The 23,569-nt window shown below is 43.4% G+C and overlaps 11 protein-coding genes and 1 non-coding gene across 12 annotated transcripts; 7 read left to right on the top strand and 5 right to left on the bottom strand.

The window, feature by feature from the left end:
* Positions 1–13: 13 nt before the first annotated feature.
* On the top strand, positions 14–922 carry PHO85 (cyclin-dependent serine/threonine-protein kinase PHO85; the record flags this gene model as incomplete). The annotated part of the gene is made up of 1 exon (XM_449310.1): positions 14–922. One exon carries the CDS (start codon positions 14–16, stop codon positions 920–922), a length of 909 nt encoding a protein of 302 aa, XP_449310.1.
* A 425-nt stretch (positions 923–1,347) lies between these two features.
* SVL3 (Svl3p) lies at positions 1,348–4,029 on the top strand (the record flags this gene model as incomplete). The annotated part of the gene is made up of 1 exon (XM_449309.1): positions 1,348–4,029. One exon carries the CDS (start codon positions 1,348–1,350, stop codon positions 4,027–4,029), a length of 2,682 nt encoding a protein of 893 aa, XP_449309.1.
* A 384-nt stretch (positions 4,030–4,413) lies between these two features.
* tI(AAU)8 lies at positions 4,414–4,487 on the bottom strand. Its single transcript has one exon. It is a non-coding gene; the product is annotated as a tRNA-Ile (tRNA).
* Positions 4,488–5,480: 993 nt separating this feature from the next.
* TRM44 (tRNA (uracil) methyltransferase) lies at positions 5,481–7,175 on the top strand (the record flags this gene model as incomplete). The annotated part of the gene is made up of 1 exon (XM_449308.1): positions 5,481–7,175. One exon carries the CDS (start codon positions 5,481–5,483, stop codon positions 7,173–7,175), a length of 1,695 nt encoding a protein of 564 aa, XP_449308.1.
* A 354-nt stretch (positions 7,176–7,529) lies between these two features.
* On the top strand, positions 7,530–9,704 carry SUV3 (ATP-dependent RNA helicase SUV3; the record flags this gene model as incomplete). Its single annotated transcript, XM_449307.1, has 1 exon — positions 7,530–9,704. The coding sequence occupies one exon, from the start codon at positions 7,530–7,532 to the stop codon at positions 9,702–9,704; it is 2,175 nt and encodes a 724-aa protein (XP_449307.1).
* A 423-nt stretch (positions 9,705–10,127) lies between these two features.
* ERG10 (acetyl-CoA C-acetyltransferase) lies at positions 10,128–11,324 on the top strand (the record flags this gene model as incomplete). Its single annotated transcript, XM_449306.1, has 1 exon — positions 10,128–11,324. One exon carries the CDS (start codon positions 10,128–10,130, stop codon positions 11,322–11,324), a length of 1,197 nt encoding a protein of 398 aa, XP_449306.1.
* Positions 11,325–11,702: 378 nt separating this feature from the next.
* On the bottom strand, positions 11,703–14,378 carry SUL2 (sulfate permease; the record flags this gene model as incomplete). Its single annotated transcript, XM_449305.1, has 1 exon — positions 11,703–14,378. The coding sequence occupies one exon, from the start codon at positions 14,376–14,378 to the stop codon at positions 11,703–11,705; it is 2,676 nt and encodes an 891-aa protein (XP_449305.1).
* A 778-nt stretch (positions 14,379–15,156) lies between these two features.
* Positions 15,157–15,993, bottom strand: GEP5 (Gep5p; the record flags this gene model as incomplete). The annotated part of the gene is made up of 1 exon (XM_449304.1): positions 15,157–15,993. The coding sequence occupies one exon, from the start codon at positions 15,991–15,993 to the stop codon at positions 15,157–15,159; it is 837 nt and encodes a 278-aa protein (XP_449304.1).
* Positions 15,994–16,289: 296 nt separating this feature from the next.
* On the top strand, positions 16,290–17,150 carry PDS1 (securin; the record flags this gene model as incomplete). The annotated part of the gene is made up of 1 exon (XM_449303.1): positions 16,290–17,150. The coding sequence occupies one exon, from the start codon at positions 16,290–16,292 to the stop codon at positions 17,148–17,150; it is 861 nt and encodes a 286-aa protein (XP_449303.1).
* Positions 17,151–17,436: 286 nt separating this feature from the next.
* XDJ1 (Xdj1p) lies at positions 17,437–18,795 on the bottom strand (the record flags this gene model as incomplete). Its single annotated transcript, XM_449302.1, has 1 exon — positions 17,437–18,795. The coding sequence occupies one exon, from the start codon at positions 18,793–18,795 to the stop codon at positions 17,437–17,439; it is 1,359 nt and encodes a 452-aa protein (XP_449302.1).
* A 631-nt stretch (positions 18,796–19,426) lies between these two features.
* ALT1 (alanine transaminase ALT1) lies at positions 19,427–21,151 on the top strand (the record flags this gene model as incomplete). Its single annotated transcript, XM_449301.1, has 1 exon — positions 19,427–21,151. The coding sequence occupies one exon, from the start codon at positions 19,427–19,429 to the stop codon at positions 21,149–21,151; it is 1,725 nt and encodes a 574-aa protein (XP_449301.1).
* Positions 21,152–21,732: 581 nt separating this feature from the next.
* Positions 21,733–23,508, bottom strand: GAA1 (GPI-anchor transamidase subunit GAA1; the record flags this gene model as incomplete). The annotated part of the gene is made up of 1 exon (XM_449300.1): positions 21,733–23,508. The coding sequence occupies one exon, from the start codon at positions 23,506–23,508 to the stop codon at positions 21,733–21,735; it is 1,776 nt and encodes a 591-aa protein (XP_449300.1).
* Between the last annotated feature and the right edge of the window lie 61 nt (positions 23,509–23,569).

Genomic DNA, 23,569 nt, shown 5'->3' with positions numbered 1-23,569 from the left:
GCAGTGCAAGACAATGTCGTCCTCTCAGTTTAAGCAGTTGGAGAAGCTAGGTAACGGTACGTATGCGACTGTATATAAGGGTCTGAACAAGAGCACTGGTGTGTATGTTGCGTTGAAGGAAGTGAAGCTGGACTCTGAAGAGGGTACGCCCTCGACTGCCATCAGGGAGATCTCATTGATGAAGGAGCTTAAGCACGACAACATTGTGAGGCTGTATGATGTGATACACACGGAGAACAAGCTTACGCTGGTGTTTGAGTACATGGACAACGACCTGAAGAAGTACATGGACTCGCGCACGGTTGGGAACGCTCCGCGGGGGCTGGAGATGAACCTGGTGAAGTACTTCCAGTGGCAGCTGCTGGAGGGGCTGGCGTTCTGCCACGAGAACAAGATCCTGCACAGGGACCTGAAGCCGCAGAACCTGCTGATCACGAAGCGCGGGCAGCTGAAGCTGGGCGACTTCGGGCTGGCGCGTGCGTTCGGGATCCCCGTGAACACATTCTCGAGCGAGGTGGTCACGCTGTGGTACCGTGCGCCGGACGTGCTCATGGGCTCGCGCACGTACTCCACGTCCATCGACATATGGTCCTGCGGGTGCATCCTCGCGGAGATGATCACCGGCAAGCCTCTGTTCCCCGGCACAAACGACGAGGAGCAGCTCAAGCTCATCTTCGACAAGATGGGGACCCCGAACGAGACCACCTGGCCCGGCGTCACCTCCCTGCCAAAGTACAACCCGAACTTCCAGCAGAGACTGCCCAAGGACCTGAAGGCCGAACTGCAACCGTACGTCAAGGAACCCCTCGACGACAACGTCATCGACCTCCTCCACGGCCTCCTCCAGCTCAACCCAGACATGCGCCTCAGCGCCAAGCAGGCCCTGCTCCACCCCTGGTTCTCCGAGTACTACGAGTCCTAAACCTACATAGAATAACAAAAGCTAAATACTAGGTCTATATAGCACAGGCTGTAAGCTAAACCTTATAACACTCAACGGCCACATCACTACAGACGCCCATAATGTCCCAGAGAGTCCCGCTCCGTGCTCCGCGCTCCGCTGCAGGGAAGGCCAAAACAAACACGAAATTAATGCTGTGTTGAGGGGGTTCCTGCGCGGGTTTCTGAGGAAATCAACAAGGAAAATGACAAAAGACCCGTATCATGTCCGGGTAAAGTTTGGAAAATTTTTGTTTGGAACTTTTTGCGGGCGGTTTGGTGGGAAAAGTATAAAAAGGGCCAGTGGGGGGCTGGTACCGGTGGGCTGTCTGGGCGGCAAGGCAGGCAGTGCTGGATATACCAATTGATACCGTAGGGGGAACTGAGAGAGAAAAGAAACAACACGATATGTCGTCGCTTAGGGTGCTGGTGTTGGGGGACAGTCCCAACACGCTTTTGTATGCGTCGCGGTTCCAGTTGGCGAAGAGTGTTGATCTGTACCATGTGAGCGATGGTGTGAGTGCGGTGTTTGAGATCGAGACGGTTGCGTATGGGTACGACAAGTTTGAGCTGGCGCACCACTTCCGCTCTGTTGGGGAGCTTGTCGGGGCCGTGAGCGGTGTGTTTGATCTTATCATACTGAGTGCGTCGTCGTTGCAGGAGTTGAGTTCTGTCGCCGCGCAACTTAAGAACCTGGTGAACTCGAACACGAAGATATTCCTGGAGAGCAGCGGGTTTGTGCAGCTGGAGCCCTTCGTGAAGATGTCCATGGACGCCGCGCACGCCAATATCTTCAGCATCGTCACGGACTTCGACGTGCGCCAGGTCGCGCCAAACAGCTACAAGCAGTTCCCGCTGAACAACGTGACTAAGAACTCTCTGTGGCTCGGCGAGTGCAAGCCCGCCAAGGGCGGGTCCTCCTCGTACTCCAAGAACGTCGTCGCGCTGTTGGAAACGTTCGAGAGACTGTTCCAGAAGCTGTTTCCAAAGGACACAGTGGACCTGTGCAACAAGTCGCCCGTCGACTTCCTGTCGAAACAGTGGTCCATCGCCATGCCACGCATATGCTTCGATCCGTTGCTGATCATGCTCGAGGAAACCAACCCAGCTGAGCTGAACAACCAGATCATCGCCAAGCCCCTGATCTCCGGCCTAGTTACAGAAGTTATTACCGTGGCTAGGAGCATGGGTGCCAAGCTAAACAACACGATGGACAACGAGACTAACCTCCTTCAGTCCTGGAAGGAACAGTACTGCCTATCCACGCACGAAATCGAGACGCCGGCCTTGGTGTACCACTTCATTCACCGCTCAGGCCCTCTTAACATCGACATGTCGCTGCTGCAGATCATCTTGTTAGCAGACGACTTTGGCATCAAGACACCTTATTTGGAGTTCTTGTACTCTGTCATGTCGCAGTACCAAAAACTAAACGAAGGGAAGTCTAAGTGGTTCAAGAGGGTGGACGAGAGACAACAACAGAACGATGGCTCGAATTTCGAGATGGCAGCTTTAATAGAAGAAAAAGCCCAATTGAACGAGAAGCTAAACTCATTGACTCAGGACGTGAAATCCAAGGACGAGAAAATTCAATCGCTGATGCAGGAAAGAAACCAGAACGCTCAGATGTCCGGTGATCTACAAAATCAACTTGACATCTTGAGAAATGAACTAAATAAGGAGAAACAGAAATCTAGTCTTGCTATCCAGGAATACGAAAATAAATTAAATGCAACCAACAATGCAATGGAGCAGATGAAATTACAAACGGCGGCACCAGCCATCAAGAATATAGCACAGGATGAATACAAACCGACAGGTACACCCAATCTGAACGATATTGCTGACATCGCAGTGTTTGGTGTTAATTACAACTCACCTGAAGTGCACAAAGCAACCGAACCACTTGCTGGTAAAGAGGCCGACAGAAATGAATCGCAGGAAAAGCTCACTCCAACAAACGATTCCATGGACGACTTGAAGAGACGCGAATTGGAATTACGCAAAAAGGAACTAGAATTACAAGAAAAGGAAATCGAATTTCAAAAACTTGCAATGCAACAACAGCAAAAGCAACCTGCTCTTCAGAACCCTCAACAATTTCCCGTACAGCAGCAACAGCCTTTCCAAGTGCCACCTCATCAACAAGGTCAAGCTTGGGGTAAGGGCCAACAAATGGTTGCACCACAACAAATGCCTATGAGCAACAGTGGAGGAAACATCCCTCAGATGATGAATGGTAATAGTAGGAAGCCATCTTTTCCACAAGTACAACAGGCTGCTAACATCAGAAACAGTAGAGCTGTTCATGGCGCCATGCCAACACAGCAACAATCTACTGCGTCTAACTTCGTTGATCCGGTCTCAGCAGGTCTTGTCAATAATTCATTTGAACAGAATACACAGGGGCAATTTATGCCTCAGCAAGGCCATATGCCTCAAAATGTAAAGAGAACAAGTAGAAAGAATAGACATAGTAATATGCCTAATATAGGAAGTGCATCTAGCATGGGTCTGAACAACTTCAGCTCTGTTGGAAACAATGGAAGCCAGAGCAGATTAAACTCATTGAGCACATCTAACATGCCAGCCATTCAAAACAGACTCAGACACACCAACAGCAACTTGGCATTAAACAATATCAACAACAAGTCGTCATCCAGATTGAATATGCCACAGCCAGTGAAACAAGGTGAAGCTCCTATGAACGGTGGTGCATTAGGTAACCCATCTCAACAAAGGCAAATGAGTTCCAGCACTCAGTTGGACAATGTTGGTGACATTTCTACCAACTCTGTAATTCATAACTCGATACCATATCAAAATGGTGGCATGGAGACTAGTAACTCCCAACCACAGTTGCAACAGTACCAGAACACTCAAACTCAAAACACAAAGGAGTACACTCAGAGTCCACCTCCAATGCATCAATTTGGCTCATCTAATAATGGGTCTCCAGTAGCAGCTCCCACAGCTACATTCTCATCTTCTCAGGATTCCGGAATCAACGGCTCCACTGATGAAGAAGCTAGTGAGAAGGAAGGTAAAAAGAAAAGATTTGGGCTCTTCAAAAAGAACAAGAAGAAATAATTAATATAGACTGACAGGATAAATGAACGCTCGGACATGTAGGTAGGAATATAGACTCTTTAATTATTTTTTAATATTTTTCAACTATTAATTTGTCAATTTTTGTATTAAGAATATCTTTTTAGTAATTTTGAGATAGGTTTTTATTATCCTCATAGACAATGGGCTATATATAACAAGAACCCGCTAATGCGTTTGCTCTTTGGATTTGAAGCTTAAAGAGTAATTGATTACAAAAAAGTTAAATCAACTGTTCGAAATTTTTGGTACCAAAAATTAGTGCAAAAATATTAGACTAAGTTTCTGATGGCATTTTGCATTTTTAGCTTATGAAGATGATAGCGTCCTTTCAAAGAACTACATCTGAGAGCAAAAAAAAAAGAATGGTCTCTAGCGGGATCGAACCGCTGATCCCCGCGTTATTAGCACGGTGCCTTAACCAACTGGGCCAAGAGACCATTTTAATTAGCTGTTTGTTCGGTATTTTTGAACGACCAAGTGACCACAGCTGTAATTAATTACGATGTGGTTTGTGATCTTATTTTAGCTGATTATGGCTAATGAGGAATATACTATACTACCTTATAAAGAATTGAATAATTCCTCTTATAATGAACTTTCAGCAAAAATATCAAGACTTAATTTCTCAGTAAAAATTTTTATGATTCTATTCTGTGCTTTGTGAACGATATTTCCAAGCAAAATCGTTTTCGCAACATTATATATATTAATTCAATCGACCTAAAATATACAGTGGTTTGTATATTTACTATACATATCTTTTTACTGAATACAATCTGTCCCACGAATTATCAATTGTAAAAAAAGAAATATACACGAATGTAACTATTTAATTAGAGACTGTTCCAACACGAGGCAACTAGGATATTATACTCTACAGTGATCACCACTGTTTTAAAATCTTCTGCAAAAATATAGTGAACACATTCAGCTATCTTGATATAATATTTCCGTACTCTGAATCATCAAATGTGGCTGTAGATCTATCCTATATGTGTTCAAGTACAGTGATAAAAACAGCAACATTTTATTTGCATTTTATAATTTCAACCTCAAAGGATCACTGACAATATTAAGCTGTAAATGAAATGCATTATAAGTTAAATTGAATAGGTATTTTTTTCAAGATATAATTTCATCAATAGTCATTCTACTATCTAAGGTGAGCACAATTAGACATATTCCCAACAACACACGCTTTCATAGACTATATCCATATTCTATTAGCTATGAAGGAGTTACCCAACTTAAGTAAGAAATCATAACAGAATACGATAAACTGTTAGTCACATGTTTTTTCAGTCAATTTTTCCTTTTTGAATCAAAAGATTCATAGCTCATCGCAACGGTTACAATAGTGTTAGCAGTTAATATAAGCAATCTCTTGATATTGTCAACATATCACAGTATATAGAATCCGTTAAGCAATAATGACTGAGAAGAAGACTGCCCCAAGCTTTCAGTTTATGAAGGATGAGAGCACCAGTGTGCTGGGTGGTGAATGGGTGCCAATGTACTGCACCGATGAACCAGTTGAATTCAGCAAAGGTGATTTTGAGACCGCCATGCTAAACGTTATCAGAGAGCCCAATATCAACTCTACTGCAATTCTAAGAGCAGACATCCTGGCTGAAAAATTCTATGACCTAGAAGGAAATGAGCAAGAGTTGAGTACTGACGATAAGCCTGTTTTGAGTGAGAGTTTGCCATACGATGCCGACGCAAAGCTTGTTAATATCGATGATATAACTACAAGGAAAGAACTTATAGAAAACAAAGAACTAGAATTGACAATTGTGAAAGAATTTGTGAGAAGAATGATACCGAGAAATCCTTACAAAGATGCCTTGATTAACCAAACATGCCTAGTATACAACTCCAAAAAGACAGAGAATAAGGATACTTCACTTGTGCTATACATTCCACATTTTGAAGATGAAGCAGATTGTCCATTCTATATACCTCATGTTCAAAAAGTGGCAATCCTTCTGCATGGCGGTATACTATCGGTGCATTACATACCATACGCCGGCCAGAGTGAAGACTTGAGGAAGGATAATGAAAGAGTTGTAAGGACAGCTTTTAGATTATTACAAACTGCATATAAGCACTCTAAAGGTGTAATGCAAGGATACGAGAAAAGGGTTAATCATGATCAAGTAGTAGATAGAGTGCTATTTCAAGATACGTACATCCAACTGAAGAAGAAATACTCCAAGTTTCTGGTAGATAACTGGGCTGAGTCTACGGACCCCAAGAAGCATGTATTTGAAGATCTAGCAATTGCTGCGTTTCTGTTGGAATTCTGGAAAACTCAATATGGTGATGATTACAAAACTACTATGCAATTTAGGGACATGGGTTGTGGTAACGGTGTTCTTACCTACATCCTGATAAGTGAAGGTGTAAATGGTGTTGGTATTGACGCCCGCAAGCGTAAGTCTTGGAGTATCTATCCAACAGAGATACAAAGGCACTTAAAAGAACAGGTTATTATACCCTCCATACTATTGAGACCAACACCAGATGTAAGAAGGTATATGCCATACCTGGAAGACAACGGTGCTATGTTCCCTATCAAAGTAGAAGATGGACTAATAGCACCAGCTACTTTGGTTTATTCGAGTGCGGATTTGATTGCATCACCAAATGTGAACATTTGTGAATTCCCAGATAATACATTCATTATTGGTAACCACTCTGATGAACTAACATGCTGGATACCTCTTTTGGGCTTTCCATTTATGGTCATACCATGCTGCTCACATGATCTGTCTGGTAAGAAAGTTAGGTTCAACACAAGGGTACCTAAATCGGAGAAAACAACACCTGCTATGAAGAATAACATAAAGATAAATTCGAATAACGTGAATAACAGCAACAGTACATATGCTGGTTTGGTGAATCATGTCGAATATTTGGCAAAAAAGGTCGGTTGGAAAGTAGAGAAGGAAATGCTACGGATACCAAGTACAAGGAATGCCGCAATTATTGGTACAGACAATGCTTATGCAAAGGAATTTCCGACCCCTGATATTTACAGGACTATTGAGGAAGAGGGGGGAGCTTTAACCTGGGTTCAAAATACAATGCAATTAGCGAAAGCATCTCCAAGAAACCATTGATAGAAGCTTAATTTTTTAACAACTGTTTGTTTTTGATTTTCTATGTACTAATAGTTTTGACAGATATGCGTATACATATAAATACTTTTGAACTTCTAATCAGCCCTTCTATGTAATATTGATGGTTTTGCTAATGGTATAATGGTTTATACTATTGTTTTCACGTCTTCTACGGTATTTTCTTCGAGCTCATCGACTTTAGTGAAAAAATCATCGAGAGTAATAGCTTTTTGTAGTTATACCATATAAAGAGACAGTCACTGGATATTCACCAAAAGCGGAATGTTACAACAAGAATCACCTTTAATCCCTCATTGATTTGTTAGACCCTATACTTACGTTTTGAACACGGCAATGTTTCCCAATATGCTTCGACATCGATTTCACTACAGGTACATATTTGGTGCTCTTAATCGAAGAACAATATCTAGCTATGGACTTTTTGAGAACAACCAGTGGCTGATACGAAAACCTCAATTAAAATACCTCAATGCTAAGGAGCGTAAGAACCTGGACACATTCAAGCTTAATATTGACCCCGAGAAGCGGAAATGCATATACACCACAGATAAAGAGTTCAAGAAAAATCTGGAGAATGCGCTAGCTCATGTATATAGTACCCAAATTGAAAACAGCGCCCCAGATCAGGTAGAGTTTAGAAAAGTTGCCTGGTTGAGACTCAAAGATATGTTATACAACCAACTGCTTGATAAAAACCTCCCGGCGAAGATAAATGGTTATGACCCAGGTCTAATGGAGACCATAAGTCCCACACAACCGCAACATATAATACCTCACCTTGTAAAAATGAATAAAATAGATCAATTAATATGGAAGAAAATAACAGGGAAGACAGAGGGAGTAACGAAGTATGAACAATTTCAGTATCTACTTAGCAGTTATTATGACTGCATATTGAACCAGGAAATAATACCATCAATGCTTAATACCGGAACTGACGATTCTGTTCATTCGGTGGATTTTTCTAACCCAGCAGAATGGTTTCCAGAAGCCAGAAAAATCAGAAGACATATCATAATGCATGTTGGCCCAACCAATTCAGGTAAAACTTTTAGGTCATTACAGAAACTCAAAGCTGCTGATAGAGGCTATTATGCAGGCCCATTAAGGTTACTTGCTAGAGAGGTTTACGAAAAGTTTAAACACGAGAATGTGAGATGCAACCTGCTTACAGGTGAAGAAGTAATAAAAGATTTAGATGAAATGGGAAATGAAGCCAACCTAACCTCTGGCACAATAGAAATGATACCTTTGAATCAAAACTTTGATGTTGTAGTATTAGATGAAATTCAGATGATGGCAGACCTGGATAGAGGTTGGGCTTGGACCAACGCTTTACTAGGTGCAAAAGCTAAGGAAGTCCATTGTTGTGGTGAGGCAAGTACGATTCCCTTGATTAAGAAAATCGTTGAGATGACTGGTGACAAGCTCACCATAAATGAATATGAACGAATGGGTAAATTAGTAGTTGAAGAAGAAGCTCTTACAAAAGGTTATCACAGTCTAAAAAAAGGTGATTGTGTGGTAGCGTTCTCAAAAAAAGCAATCCTGGACTTGAAATTAGAGATTGAAAAAAAGACTGAATTAAAAGCTGCTGTTATTTATGGCTCACTTCCTCCAGAGACAAGAGTTAAACAAGCTAATTTGTTCAACAGTGGTGAATTTGATATATTGATTGCGTCGGATGCTATTGGCATGGGCCTGAATTTATCAATCGATCGTGTGGTATTCACCACGTCAAAAAAATTTGATGGCAGAGACATGGTAGATATGACTAGTTCGGCGATAAAACAGATAGGTGGTAGAGCTGGTAGATTTAAACAAAATATACATGATAACGGTGAGCTTCCAGTTGGTTACATCACTGCCGTAAAACCAAATGTTCTTAAGGCTGTCAGGGAAGCAATAAATGCTCCCATTGAGTACTTAACTAGTGCGACTACATGGCCAACAGATGAAATTTGTACCCATGTCATGACTAGATTCATGCCAGGCACGACTTGTAAGACGCTACTGGAGACCATTGCTGCAGATATTGAACAAAGCTCTAACAAGCTGTTCCAGATATGTGATTTGAAAGCACGAATGAGTGCGATAGAGATCATTGATTCAATGGAGGACATAACATTCTCCGACAAGTTGCGACTGAGTAACGCACCATTGAAGGATTTCCCATTGGTAAAGGCAGCATTCAAGAAGTTCTGCGACACTATAGCTAGGGGCCACACTAGAGGCCTACTATCTTACAGGTTCCCATTTGACATACTGAACCTTAAGTACATTTACACCGAGAAGCACGGACTTGAAGAATACGAAGCACTATACAACATCATCATGCTGTTCTTCTGGCTAAGCAATAGGTACCCGAACTACTTCATAGATCAAGAGTCTGCTTCTGAACTGAAAAACTTCTGCGAGATGATCATCTTCGAAAAGATAGACCACCTGAAGAGAAACCCCTACATCCGCAAGAAATTCATATCGCCATACCTGAAAAGGAGAAGGTAACACTAGCAACTTAACTCATGTACATACATAAGCACCCTCGAGAGGCAACCGAACTATAGATATTTATTATAACTACAAGGCCCATACATACTAATCTTCTGACACGGCTCATCGCTTACTGAACATTTTTTCGGTTTTTGCAGCTTTTTTTTTCAATCAAAGCATCTTGGTGGAAAAAAAAGTGTTGAAACCGTACCAACACATCGGAGATAGAGGATTCTAACGGTACGAAACACCCAAACGAGCATTAGAAACCACAAACCTTGTGCCAATTGATATCAGTTGGAGTAATAGGTTATATATATCTTGACTGTAAGCTTTCTTTCCCATCTTTTGCGCTTTCTCCTGGATTCAATTGAGCATAGTTGTGTAAAGATAGCTCTCGAGGAAAAATACACAACCCTAAAATATACTACTAACGCCATGAGTGATACTGTCTACATTGTTTCTGCTGCCAGAACCCCAATTGGTTCTTTCCAAGGTGCGTTGGCCTCCAAGACTGCTGTTGACCTAGGTGTCATTGCAGTTAAGGGTGCTATGCAGAAAGTGCCACAATTGAACCCTGAATCCGACTACGACGAAGTGTTCTTTGGTAATGTTATATCTGCTAACTTGGGTCAAAATGCCGCCAGACAAGTTGCCCTAGGTGCTGGTTTGAAGAACGGCATTGTTGCCACCTCAGTTAACAAAGTGTGTGCTTCCGCTATGAAGAGTATAATCCTTGGTGCCCAAGCCATCAAGTGTGGTACTGCAGATGTTGTTATCGCTGGTGGTTGTGAATCTATGACCAACGCCCCATACTACATGCCTGCCGCTCGTGCTGGTGCCAGATTCGGTGAAACCAAGATGGTGGATGGTATTCAAAGAGACGGTCTGAACGATGCTTACGACCACCAACCAATGGGTGTCCACGCTGAGAAGTGTGCCCGCAACTGGGAAATCACCCGTGAACAACAAGATGACTTTGCCATTGCCTCTTACCAAAAGGCTCAAAAGGCCCAACAAGAAGGTAAGTTCGACAACGAAATCGTTCCAGTTACCATCAAGGGTTTCAGAGGTAAGCCAGACACCCAAGTCACAAAGGATGAAGAACCAACTAAGCTAAATGTTGACAAGTTGAGATCCGCTAGAACTGTATTCCAAAAGGAAAATGGTACTGTCACTGCACCAAATGCTTCTCCAATCAACGATGGTGCTGCTGCTGTCATCTTAGTCTCTGAAAAGAAGTTGAAGGAACTAAACCTAACACCATTGGCCACTTTGAAGGGTTGGGGTGAAGCTGCCCACGATCCAGCTGACTTCACATGGGCTCCATCCTTGGCCATTCCAAAGGCCCTAAAGCATGCTGGTGTTGCTGATATCAGCCAAGTCGATTACATTGAACTAAACGAAGCTTTCTCCGTTGTTGGCTGTGCCAACACTAAGATCTTGAAGGTTGATCCAGCCAAGGTCAATGTCTATGGTGGTGCTGTTGCCATTGGCCATCCTCTAGGTTGTTCTGGTGCTAGAGTCGTTGTCACATTGCTATCTGTGTTACAACAGGAAGGTGGTAAGATTGGTGTTGCTGGTATCTGTAACGGTGGTGGTGGTGCTTCCTCTGTTGTTATCGAAAGGGTCTAGATTTGCTAACATTCAAATGACCATGGTCCAAATCTACTGGTCTTCACATAAAAAGTATTTACTTTAATTAATAAGTAAAATAAAGAGCATATGTATCTTACATCATATATTTAATTTGCTTTCGCTATTATTGAGTTTTATTATTTGGGTTAAACACGACTATAACTCCGCAATATATAAACATCGTAATAGGCAAATTTAGTGCATTGAAAGATGATTAGTTATTCAAGCCTTATTATTTTACAGGATTTCTTCTCGTAACCTATTCAGCTGCATAGAAATCATACGGTGAATGCAGAGATATGAATTTATTATACTCAGATTGTATCAGATTAACATAATAATTAAAGAATGTATATATTAAGTTTATAGTAAGAGCTAAATATCCCATTTCGAGAAATCTGGGATGTCAACATGAAAGAAAGGTAAATTAGTACCAGAAGCCGCCAGGACTTTGGTCTTTGATCCGATATTTCTTTGGCTTTCCAATGAATCCAGTTCATTGAAACCATCTTGTTCTGATTCCCTAAATCTTGATAGGTGGTAACTCGAGTGTCCAGCAATGATTGATTCATCACTGTATTCCTCATTTGTTGTACCAAAACCTAGATTTCTGAGACCACGTTTAATCCAAGGTGAATAAATACCAACGAAGTGGAATTCAACCTGTCTATCAGCGTATTTATTGACCGCTTTCCTTAAATCAGCAAGTGATTGCAAGGCTGTGGCATCTGTGTTTGCCACTTGACTGAAGTCCAAGCAGACCACTCTCAACAATGGTCTTTCATCCTTGTCATTCTTCTTGTAATGTTCGCCATCGTGAATGTGTTCGATTTCATTTTCATTTTCGAAAGTGTCTACATCAGTGACTTTTCTCTTGAAAACTGAAACAAATTTCTTAACATTGAAAAACTTCTTCAAGTCTGGAGCTTCCCATTCACCAGGGTCATTCCAAGGACGGTCCCATTTATGTCTATGCTGAATCAATTGACCTCTTCTAGTGACTCTCTTGATTTCATCAAAGATCAAGTCATAATGTCTTGAACAGTTGATATATGTATAACTGTCGCTTAGGCGGTACACTATGACGCCCGGTGGTGGTGGTGTTATACGCACACTTGGGTTTAGTTCTTTCGAGTAAGCGTGATCGAATGGAACCCATTTGGTGTAGTATCTAATATCAGATGAAGTCTGACCGTTTACAAGCTCACCATTAATGCTGCGAGTCTTGACACCCGCATTAAACTTCTTAAGGTCATTTGAAGAAGTACCTAATTTGTCTTCTGCGACAGAATTATCAAAGTAGATACCTTCATCATCGAATGATTCATTAGAGTTTTCAAAAGAGAAGTCGTCATCATCAACAATCTTTGGGTTAACAACTTCAGCAATCTCGATGCGACCCAAGAACTTACCTGCTGGGAAAGCGTTATTGTATAACAGAATAGCGCAAGACCAGCAAACAGCGAAGTAAATACCGTTTTCAATTGACGAGAACACAGTGATGAACACAGTGGTGATGAAGCCGATGAAGTCGAAGACGTTCATCTTCCACAAGCTCCATGTTGTATGATAAGATGCAATCAAGTCAAACACAGCATGGATGATAACTGCAGACAGCGTGGCCTTTGGGATGTAGAAGAAAGCGCCAGTTAGACAGTAGATAGCTAACAAAACACAAGCTGCACTGAAAATACCAGAAAGTGGTGTCATGACGTTACATTTAGCCTTTAGCGCGGATCTAGAAAAGGAACCGGTAGCTGGATAAGCGTTGAAGAAAGTTCCTAGCAAGTTACTAACACCGATGGCGATAATTTCTTGGTTTGGATTAATCTTGTAATCGTTGACTCTACCGAAAGACTTAGAGATGGCTATGTGTTCTAGCAAAAGGACAATGATAGAGGATGGGATTTCAGCAGCAATGTTGTTTAGGATACCGTGTGGCAACTTCATGACACCGGTGTGTCTCAAACCCTTAGGCACTGTGCCTAGCACAGAAATTCTTCTCTTATCCTTTGCCACGCCTTTAGTGATACCGTAAGATACAGCAGTGAACAAAATAATGATAATACCATTTCTTGAAGCTTGCAAGTAAAAGTAGAATGCCTTCCAGTACTTGTTGGCACGAGGTCTAGAGTTAGCTGGGAAGTAACGGTCAGTCAACTTAGGACCCATTGAGTTACACCACCATTTCCAGAAGAACAATGTGAACAGAGGAATCAAACCAAAAGCGGCGTCCAATTTCGTGTCTGGCAAATGTTTCAAGGAGTCAATGACGACGTGGTAGGTGGATCTTCTTGTGTTGACTTTCTTACTGTAACCCATTAAACCAGGAATCTGACCCCAGATGATATTGAAAGCGGAACCAGTCATGAAACCGGCAACAGCATTTAGGGATATCAACTCAACTAGGAAACCGAGACGTAAAAGACCTACACCTGTGGCAATGATACCACAAATGAAGGCCAACACGGTGGCAATGATGGGGCCTGTAATACTTGGGTCCAAGTCAGGATGCTTTTCCTTGACTCTAGCGATAACTTTAGCAGTTTGCAATGACATAACAGCGACGGGACCAATACAGACATCCTTAGAAGTTGCGAAAAAGGAGTAAACCAAAGCACCGATGAAAGAGGAGTACAAACCGTACTCTGGAGGCAAAGTAGCGATCTGCGCATATGACATGGATTGCGGTACCAGAACGGTACCAACGGTGATACCTGCGATCAAGTCAGAAAGGAACCATTTTGGATTATAGAAAGGCAACCAGTTGACCACGGGGAACAACGACCTTATGTAATCAACTACACTAGCCCAAGTGAAATAATCTCTCAAGTTGGTGTCGTAGTAATCCTTTAACGTGATGGTGTCTTCCTCGTAACTGGGAATACTGTAACTCTTCTTACCATAGGTGCTATTGTCAGTTATCGACCTTTCAAAATATTTCTTAGTGTCTAGCCCTTTCTCTATATCAGCACCAGCATTAGTGTTAGAAGGGCGTTCGTTATTCTTGAATTGGTTGTATTCCAACTCAAGATTATCTAGTTCCTCCATTGGTGTCTTGAATTTAGTTTATTTTATTTTTTTCTATTGGATTCCAAGTACTATTCCTACATCGAGAATACGATCATACCTTTGCAAGTTCTTTTTATATTTTGCAAAAGTTTCATGGGAAATTGAATGGAAATAGTTATTACGGGATGCACCTTTTAGCTAAGAGCTATCTACCCAGAACAGGCCGCAGAGGAAAGGAAATCAATCTTTGTTCTGCACACAGCTACCACAGAGATTAGCACAACAACCTGCCCTGCCCACCACCACCACCAGAAGTTCATTGAAGCCATTGCATTACAAAAGTCCAATGCCCTAAGAGCAAAGTGATTTCCCACACAACACATTCTCTTCAACAATTGACGCTGTTGGAATCATCCCCCACCACCACCGTTTTCTTTACTCTGTATCCCTGTGCGTTGGTGTAACTGCAGTTGAGCTTTTGCAGTACAAGAAAGTTTCAAAAGAAACATGCTAGAAAAAAATCACACGTGACTCAACTACCCTCCTCGCCATGGCATGTGTGAATCTGCGTGTGACTCAGAAAATGGGAGATTTGAGCCACAGTTTTCTATTTCGTCTTTTTCCACCACCTTAAAAGCACAGCGATATGGATGGCTTTGGAGAGACGTTATCAGTGATTGGTATCTCCACGTGTTCTTTTCCCCCCTACCCTGGTGTTGTTGTCGTGCAGTAGTATTTTAATGGTTGCGCGTGATTACTTCGTTATAATGTATACTATGTTCCTGCCCGTTGCGGGTCTCACTTTCTTGGGCGTTTTCTAGTGCGATACTAGCTGCGATACCCGGCTGTACTGCAGCTGTGCTTCTGCTTCTGTGTCTGTGTACGTGTACGTATAGGTGTACGCTCTCTGCAGTAGCTGCAGGTACGCGCGCGCAATGGATCTGTCTGTCCTAGATGTGCCTAGAGTGCGCTTCAGTGTCCGGACCAGTTCGTCGGCGTGGGGTCGGGACAGCGGCGGGTGTTGCACCGCCAGCAGCCGCCACAGCGAGTGCACGTCGCTGCGCACTCTGTTCTTGAACTTCGCCTCTGACTCCAGCGCTCCCAGCGGCGTCAGCTCCCGGATTGTCAACGGACACTGCCGGAACGAGATCTCGCTGCCGTTGGTGTTGCCGTTGGTGCTGCCATTGGTGGTGGGTGTTGCCATCTGCACTTCGCACCGCAGTAGCCGCCGTCTCTTCAGGCGCTTATCGTCAAGCAGCCGCTGCTGCACGAGCCACTCATGCTGCTCGAACATCTGCCTCAGCGTCTTGTTGTGTGGGATTCGTACCGCCATCCCCTTGCCCAGCTCCATCGCGTCCAGGATCTGCCGCTCAGTGACAGTAGGCCAGCTGGCCACCAGCGCGTGGTACTCAGACTGGTACTGCCGCAGGTGCGCGGGTAGCTCGTTCATCGGCGCTAAAACGTGGTGCACATGCGTCACAAGCCTCAGCAGGTTGCGCGTGCTCAGCCGCTCATGGCAGTGGCTCACATGCACTGCAAACTGGTAGTACACGTCGCGCTGCCGGACCATCCGGTCCCAGCACCGCGCTACTATCTCATGGCTCAGCGGCAGCAGCGGCAGCCCTCGGAACACTTCTAACACCCGCCCGCTCATCCAAGCTATGAAATACACTATACCCCAGCTCTCTCAACTACTTCCGCCCTCCTCCCCTCCTCCAACTATGAAGGCTATCGCATCTCTTTAAATTCTATGCTTCTGTTAATATCATGGTGTACGTAACACCTGCAACTGGCTTCCCCCCCCGGAGCGATGAGGGTTTCGGGAAAAGGGACAATGCCGTGGGGGACACAAATCACGGGAAAGGGTGAGCAAAACACAAACAAAAGAAAGCTGTTGTACAATATTTGGCGTCTAAGAGGGCTTGCCATAAAGAGACCAAACGTAGGGCGATGGGTGCAGTCGAGACGGATAAGGAGAACAACGTGGTCGGGACGCTGAGGGAGAAAGGCCCAGCGACGCCCACGCAGCTGCTGAAGCGCACGCGGTCGACGCTGCTGCCCAAGAAGAACGGGCAGCGCCAGCCGCTTGCCAGCAAGGACAAGAACTACAACAGGTCGTCGAGCTACTTGTCGCTGAAGCGGAACAGCAACCAGAAGAAGCTGAAGCCCGCTGTGACGCGTGCGGGCAGCACAGCGAACAACGCAAACAGGAGAGTTACTAGTCTGATATTGAAAGATATCGCTAGTGGAGACGAGAAGGAGAGCGCCAGCGAAAGTGACAGCGAGGACGACGAGGAGAGCAACCCGCTGGCATTGAAGATCAAACAGGCGCTGACACATAGCATTGCCAGCGCTGAGGGTAAAACTGGTCTTCTCAACGGGAAAAGTGGGTTGCGTAAAATATTCAACGACCGTGACCTAGACAGAGAAATAGAAGTTGCCTCAGTGAGAGAGCCAGAAAAACCTTACGAACCAGAAGGGTACGAACCACTAGACGACTCCGACCTGGAGAAACTTAAACTGAAAAACGCCATAAACAGACCCACTTTCATAATGGATTCTCCACGCGCTATTTCAATAGTCGGTGATGACTCTCCTCAGTTGCTACCGCTTGATCTAGAGGAAAGTAAGCTGGAAGAAGGTGTGCTAAATGATAAGAATACAACAGACGAGGTCATTACCCGAGCAAACACACAAGCAAAAAATGCAAACATTACTGAGAGCATTGACGATTGCTCCTCTGTCGAAATTGACAGTATATACGATGGAAGGGGCCTGGACGAACAAGAGTTACTTGATCTGCTGGATTAGATCATCTAACGCGATACTCTCATATTTTTTGTACTATACACAAATTTCAATTCTTGCATCTGGTTACATCTTTGCCTTCTCTTCAAATTTAGACTCACATCTCACATTTACAAAATAATTGTTTTTTGCTTTACGTTTGCTGTTTTATAAACTAGTTCATTTTTGTATGCATTCATATTATATATATATACATGATATCTTAATATACTAAATAGTGTTACTATTAATGAACATGATTAATTTACTATGTACAAAAAAACATGCAGTACCTTTTTCAAGGCGTTCTCTATTGCTGAGAACAGTTGGGTGTCCAAAATGGACTTTCACCCTTGTCATTAGTATTATCATACGTGTCTTGGAATTTTGGTAGCTCATCACAGTTTGGAATTTCTTTAACGATCTCACTAACGTTAATGTTTTCAACGTTCAGAATACTCTCACCGGAAGTACTAGATTCACGTTTATTTATTGTGGAGGGAATAATGTTTCGAACAGCTCGATAATCGTTTACTTCCATGGTCCAGTTATCTGGTGGGAAAACAATGTCAACAATGACATAAAGATCACCGTTTTTTAGAAGCGTATTATTGTCATTGGCGTCTTCCCTGCGAGGCCAACCCTCGTTCTGAATTCTGACAATATCGTTTGGTCTGATGACTTTGCCTCTCTTGGAGCTCCATTTGAGTACTCTGCCGTCATAAGTTTCCATCAGCGGCTTTTCATCAAAGCCGCAGATGGCATCAGCCAAGTCTATCTGTTTCTTGATAATAAGGTCATAGCCATTTCTGACTATATCATATTGGGGCTCTTTGACCTCTTGTATCTTGATGACCAGGTCACCAACCTCAGTGCTCTCAAGGTCTTCATCAGCTTCGCCCTTCAATACGATTTTATCACCATCCAGTGTACCTTTCTTGATGTTAATAGTGACGACTTTGTTCTCCTCAACCATACCGACGGTGCCACTGGTGATACAGTCGGGACACTTGTTCTTTTCGCTCTTGGGCAGGTTCCTCAGCTTACCTTTACCGCCACACTGCCTACACTCGATCAGTTCGGTGGTCACGAACCCAGGGGCCAACTGCCGCAGTCTCTGCCTCACACCTTGTCCCTCACAGCCCTCACATACGTTCCAGAAGAACTTGGCGGTCTTCTTCTTCACGATAGATGCGTGGCTCTTCCAGCCCGTCCCGTCACACCGCTGGCACTTCTTCTTCCTCTTCAAGTTGAAATTAACCTTCTTTCCCCGGTAAAGCTCGCTTGTTTTGACTTTCAAGTCAATCTCGATATCATCCGACTTGTAACGTCTAGCGCCACGCCCCGAGTCAAAGCCAGAGCGATGGCCAGGGTGCGAGCCACCATTAAACCCAGAGAAGAAATTCATGAAGTCATCATCGCCATAGGGCTGCGCTTCAAACGCCAGCTTCTGGTCGTACTCAGCCCGCAGCGAAGCATCACTAAGCACCTGGTAAGCAGCGGTAACCTCTTTGAAATCAACATCCGGCAGATCATCGCTGCTATCTTCGCCACCTTCATTCCCTCGCGCCTTGTCGGGATGGTGCCTCAGTGCCAGCTTCCTATACGCCCGCTTGATCTCGTCCTGACTCGCGTCCTGCCCCACACCAAGCAACCCGTAATAGTCCATCACCGGTTCCGTGCTCTCTTTGTCCCACCTGCAAAGACATAGGGCATCGCAACCGCATCGCAAGTTATAATCTCTAATTTCAGCTTTATTTTTTCACCTCGAGAGAGCCCCCCCTTCGGAAAATTACGTCATTTGATGGCAGACCCCCCCCTTCAGCAACACCCCCGCAATAAAGGGTCCTCTTCCCAACATCCCTCAATTCCTGGCATCATGGTAGTTACAACTAACATACACTCGACTGTTATCGCATGTCACAAGTTATAGCCCCCCTCTATGACGTATCCATTGTTTTCTAGTTCAGGGATACAAGGCTGTAAAATCCTTAACCCAGCTCAGTTGCACTACACACAACGGCACAATTGCACAAACTGCACAAGCTGTACAACTGCACATCTGCACAACCAAGTGTTTACCATATGGTTGTAAGGTTGCAATGCAAAGGTCATCCAATCCAATACTTTGATGTGTGACTGAACTTATATTCCCACCCCCCCCTCTCGCGTCCGGGTGATAAAAATTTGTTCTCGCCAGAAATAAAATGGCTCACAATAAATAGTTTTAAAGGTTCCTATATATAAGACGTTGCAATTGCCAAGACACCAAGGATTTGCGCGCTAAAAAGATATTCACCATGTTACGTAGTACTACATCGAAATCACTATCGAAAATGCCACATGCTATACCACCACAATGCCGTCGTTCTCACTCGAGTTCGATATTCCAGACTAAGAAGAGGCTCGCCCACTTGGAGTCCGATAGACCTTACCTGACCCACCTGCCTCGCTCCATGAACTCAAGTCCCAACTTGAGATTCCACTCCTCTGCTTCGTCTTCCTCGCTGAGGTCGTCTTTCCTAAACACGGAAATACACCACCATAGCCACAACAACCTGCCTTTCTTGCCTGCCGAGCAAGCTACTTTGAAAGACGTGAACGAGTGCGTCCTGAACGCCAAGTACGCTGTGCGCGGTGCCATCCCTATGCGTGCCGAGGAGCTGAAAACACAGCTGATGGAAAACCCGCACTCTTTGCCCTTCAACGACATTATTAACGCCAACATCGGTAACCCACAGCAGCTGAAACAGAAGCCACTGAGCTTCTACAGACAGGTATTGTCCCTGCTGCAGTACCCTGAGCTGATCCCCACGCTGGAGAACAATCCCCAGACCATGATCAAGCAAGACGCCATCGACAGAGCCAAGAGGCTCCTGGACGACATTGGCGGGTCCGTCGGTGCTTACTCCTCTTCACAGGGTGTCCTCGGCATCAGGAAAACCGTCGCTGACTTCATCACAAACAGGGACGACGGTATCATTGCTTACCCCGAAGACATATTCTTGACCGCGGGTGCTTCTAGCGCCGTAGACTACTTGCTGTCCATCTTCTGCAGAGGCGAGGAGACAGGTGTGCTGATCCCAATCCCACAGTATCCACTTTACACAGCCACTCTGGCCCTGCAAAACTCTCACGCCCTGCCATACTACCTGAACGAAGAAACAGGCTGGTCCACCGACCCTGAGGAACTAGAGTCCATCATCTTAGACTCCATCGAGAACAACATCAAACCAAGCGTTCTTGTAGTTATCAACCCAGGTAACCCTACAGGTGCCGTGCTATCCGAAGAGGCTATCGAACAGATATTCACATTGGCCGCCAAGTACGGTATAATCGTCATCGCAGATGAAGTCTACCAGGAAAACGTCTTCGAAGACGTAAAGTTCCATTCAATGAAGAAAGTCTTGAGACAACTGCAAATGAAACAACCAGGCCTCTACGACAACGTCCAATTGGCCTCCTTACATTCCACCTCTAAGGGTGTCTCCGGTGAGTGTGGCCAAAGAGGTGGTTACATGGAACTAGTTGGTTTCACTCACGATATCAGACAAGTAGTCCTAAAATTGGCTTCTATCTCCTTGTGTCCAGTGGTGACAGGTCAAGCCCTTGTTGATTTAATGGTTTGTCCTCCTCAGAAGGGCGAAGAATCTTACGAACAGGATCAAGAAGAACGTAGAAACATTCACAAGGAATTGCACAAGAGAGCTACTCTATTGCACGACGCTTTTGTCAAATTAGATGGTATCTCTTGTCAAAAGCCACAAGGTGCCATGTACTTGTTCCCAAAACTTGAGCTACCTTACAAGGCTATCCAAGAGGCCCTTCACCAGGACATGAGCCCAGATGAATTTTATTGTAAGTCATTGTTGGAGAAGACTGGTATCTGTACCGTGCCTGGTTCCGGTTTTGGCCAGGAGCCAGGTACTTACCATTTGAGAACTACTTTCTTGGCTCCAGGAACCAAATGGATCGAAGACTGGGTTGATTTCCACCAAGAGTTCTACAACAAGTTTAAGAACTGAGGTAAATCGAAATGATATGTCACTTTAGGAATCTTTTTGTTAACATTCAAAGTTTACTTATCGCGGATTTTATTCTAGATGAATTTCATATTTTCCCTCCCTTATCAAAATATTGCATATTTGTGTCAGTAACACATTATTTTTCTATCCATTTCAATTCATCCACTATTATACTTTTTTTCCCGGCATTCCTATTCATAGTTATCTACATTTGTTGCATTCAATGCCACTCATTTGCAGGTCGATGCTACTTTTGCTACAATATCATCAAAAAGGAAGATTAACAATTTTTGGTTCACTTTGACTTTATTAGTCAAAAATAAATTCACACTGTATTATGAAACTGTTAGTATGCATTCCTGAAAAATTTTAATGCAAATAATTATGGCACATTAATTTAATGGACACTCCTTTATCTTTATCTAGTCATGCTGATAGTGTTTTTATTTATGAAATTATGTTATGTAAGTGTAATTGTATATTTAATTTAGATGCAATCATTCAAGAACATTCTATACACATCATTGATTAATGATAGATTGACTAAGAGTTCCTTTCACCATGGTTGCGAATCGAAACAACTAGTTTTCCTTTTTATCATCTAGAATTGACGTCCTTTCGACTATTGGTTGGGATGGAATAGAGGAAATCACCGAAATCAACCAGTATGGCAGCCATCCAAGACAGATGATGAACCACGTCCAGCAGCCAAGGGTGTCCCAACTAGTGATCATCCTGTTATATATAACCGAAAAACTTCCATTGAAGTCAGTATCCATAGTGGCAGTGAACAACCAGAGTGAAATGAATGGGTTTGTTATGAATAGAATAAATGTATTCTTCAAAATAGATTTCCTTGACTCGTCTGCAATTGTCTTTGTGCTAATGACAGCTAGTTTTGTTAATGGGAATGCTAAGAGACCTATCATAAAGGTAAGTGCAAAATTCACCATCAATAGGGATGTAAGTATCAAACTGTAGTATATGCTTCCAATACTCTTCAGGCGATATGCAACTGCTTGGTTTATAACGTGTATATTTTTCTTTGACATGACCAGTGGTAAAAAAGTTAAGGCAACGCTACCGAATAATAGTGATTCTACAATGGGCAACATAATCAAAACTCTAGAAATCAAAAAGGAAACAAAAACTGACGCCGACAAAATAATGAAAGGTACCAAAGTATTAACAGATGAAAAAGGAATTGATAAGTAATCATTGTTAATCGCACTATCTAACGAGATAACTGCAAATGCGACTGATATAATAACCGCACTTGGAAGGTAATTACTGATTGAAACGAAGTTTCTAGGAGCTAACAACAGATAGAAGAAATAAGATTGATGGAATTTTTCCAACAAGTTATTCACTGACCTAAACATTGCTTCAGGAATTCTGCCAAAACAAGTAATATCTAATTGGCCTTCATTGCCATGGGCTCTTAGAGTAACTGACTGTATTCTCCATCCACTGAACGCTTCGTTACCATGTATGCGTTTAACACCAGAAAGGGCCCAATTCTTAATTCCCACAAACATTATTTTTAATCTTGCAAAATAATCGGTATTATACATTTCATTTGGTGGTAATCCATGTAAAGAGACCTTCATACCCTCATGCTCAGTAATAGATACAGCTATGTTTACCAAATCGAGATTAGGTAGTTCACCATTTAGACCGTCATATGAAATCTCTACGTATTCAAAGAAGTCACTCTTGCTTGGATAGTCTAAAACTACTGCAGCTTCTATTGAACCAGCTGTCAAATCTAGCGAGGTATGATAAGCATCAACCCATGCCCTTAAAGCCGCTCCTGAGTCCTCACTGAATACCACAATAATGTTTTTGGACCAAACGGGCCAACGTTTAAAGAATTGAGATAGTGATACACCTAACGCGGCACCTCCAAGATTAAATTGGTCATCAACATTTTTCCATGGAATGGCAAGGACCATAGCCTCTGTACCATCACCTCTAGAGGCGTGCAGAACACCGTACAGTGTCTTCCCCCATTTTTCATGTTCATATAGCGCAGTCTTTAACCCCTGTTCTTGTAGCCATTCAGCAACTACTTCATTACGCTGATCGACACTACTATGCTCCAGCGTTTCTATCTGACTTCTGTAGCCTCTTAGTATATTCCACTCTGTTTCCCTGAAATAACTGTAGGCCTGAGACGGCATCAATGCATTCTCAGATATGTATGTTCTTCTGTATTGCCCATCCAGCGGAAGTATGGCCAGCAGTACTATCGCAACCACCACCAAAAGGTTCGATACCCGAGGCAATTGCTGTAGCAACTTCGTGATGGCTCCTCTTTCCGAGAGTCGTCTGTATACCTTCTGGAGCAACGACATAATTGTAAAACTTCAGGACAACTCGCTGTCTAAATTATTGCAATAGTCCAATTGTGGGCAC

Source organism: Nakaseomyces glabratus, chromosome L (assembly GCF_010111755.1).
Source record: "Nakaseomyces glabratus chromosome L, complete sequence".
NCBI classification, from domain to species: domain Eukaryota; kingdom Fungi; phylum Ascomycota; class Saccharomycetes; order Saccharomycetales; family Saccharomycetaceae; genus Nakaseomyces; species Nakaseomyces glabratus.
This window is presented reverse-complemented; position numbering and strand designations above follow the sequence as displayed.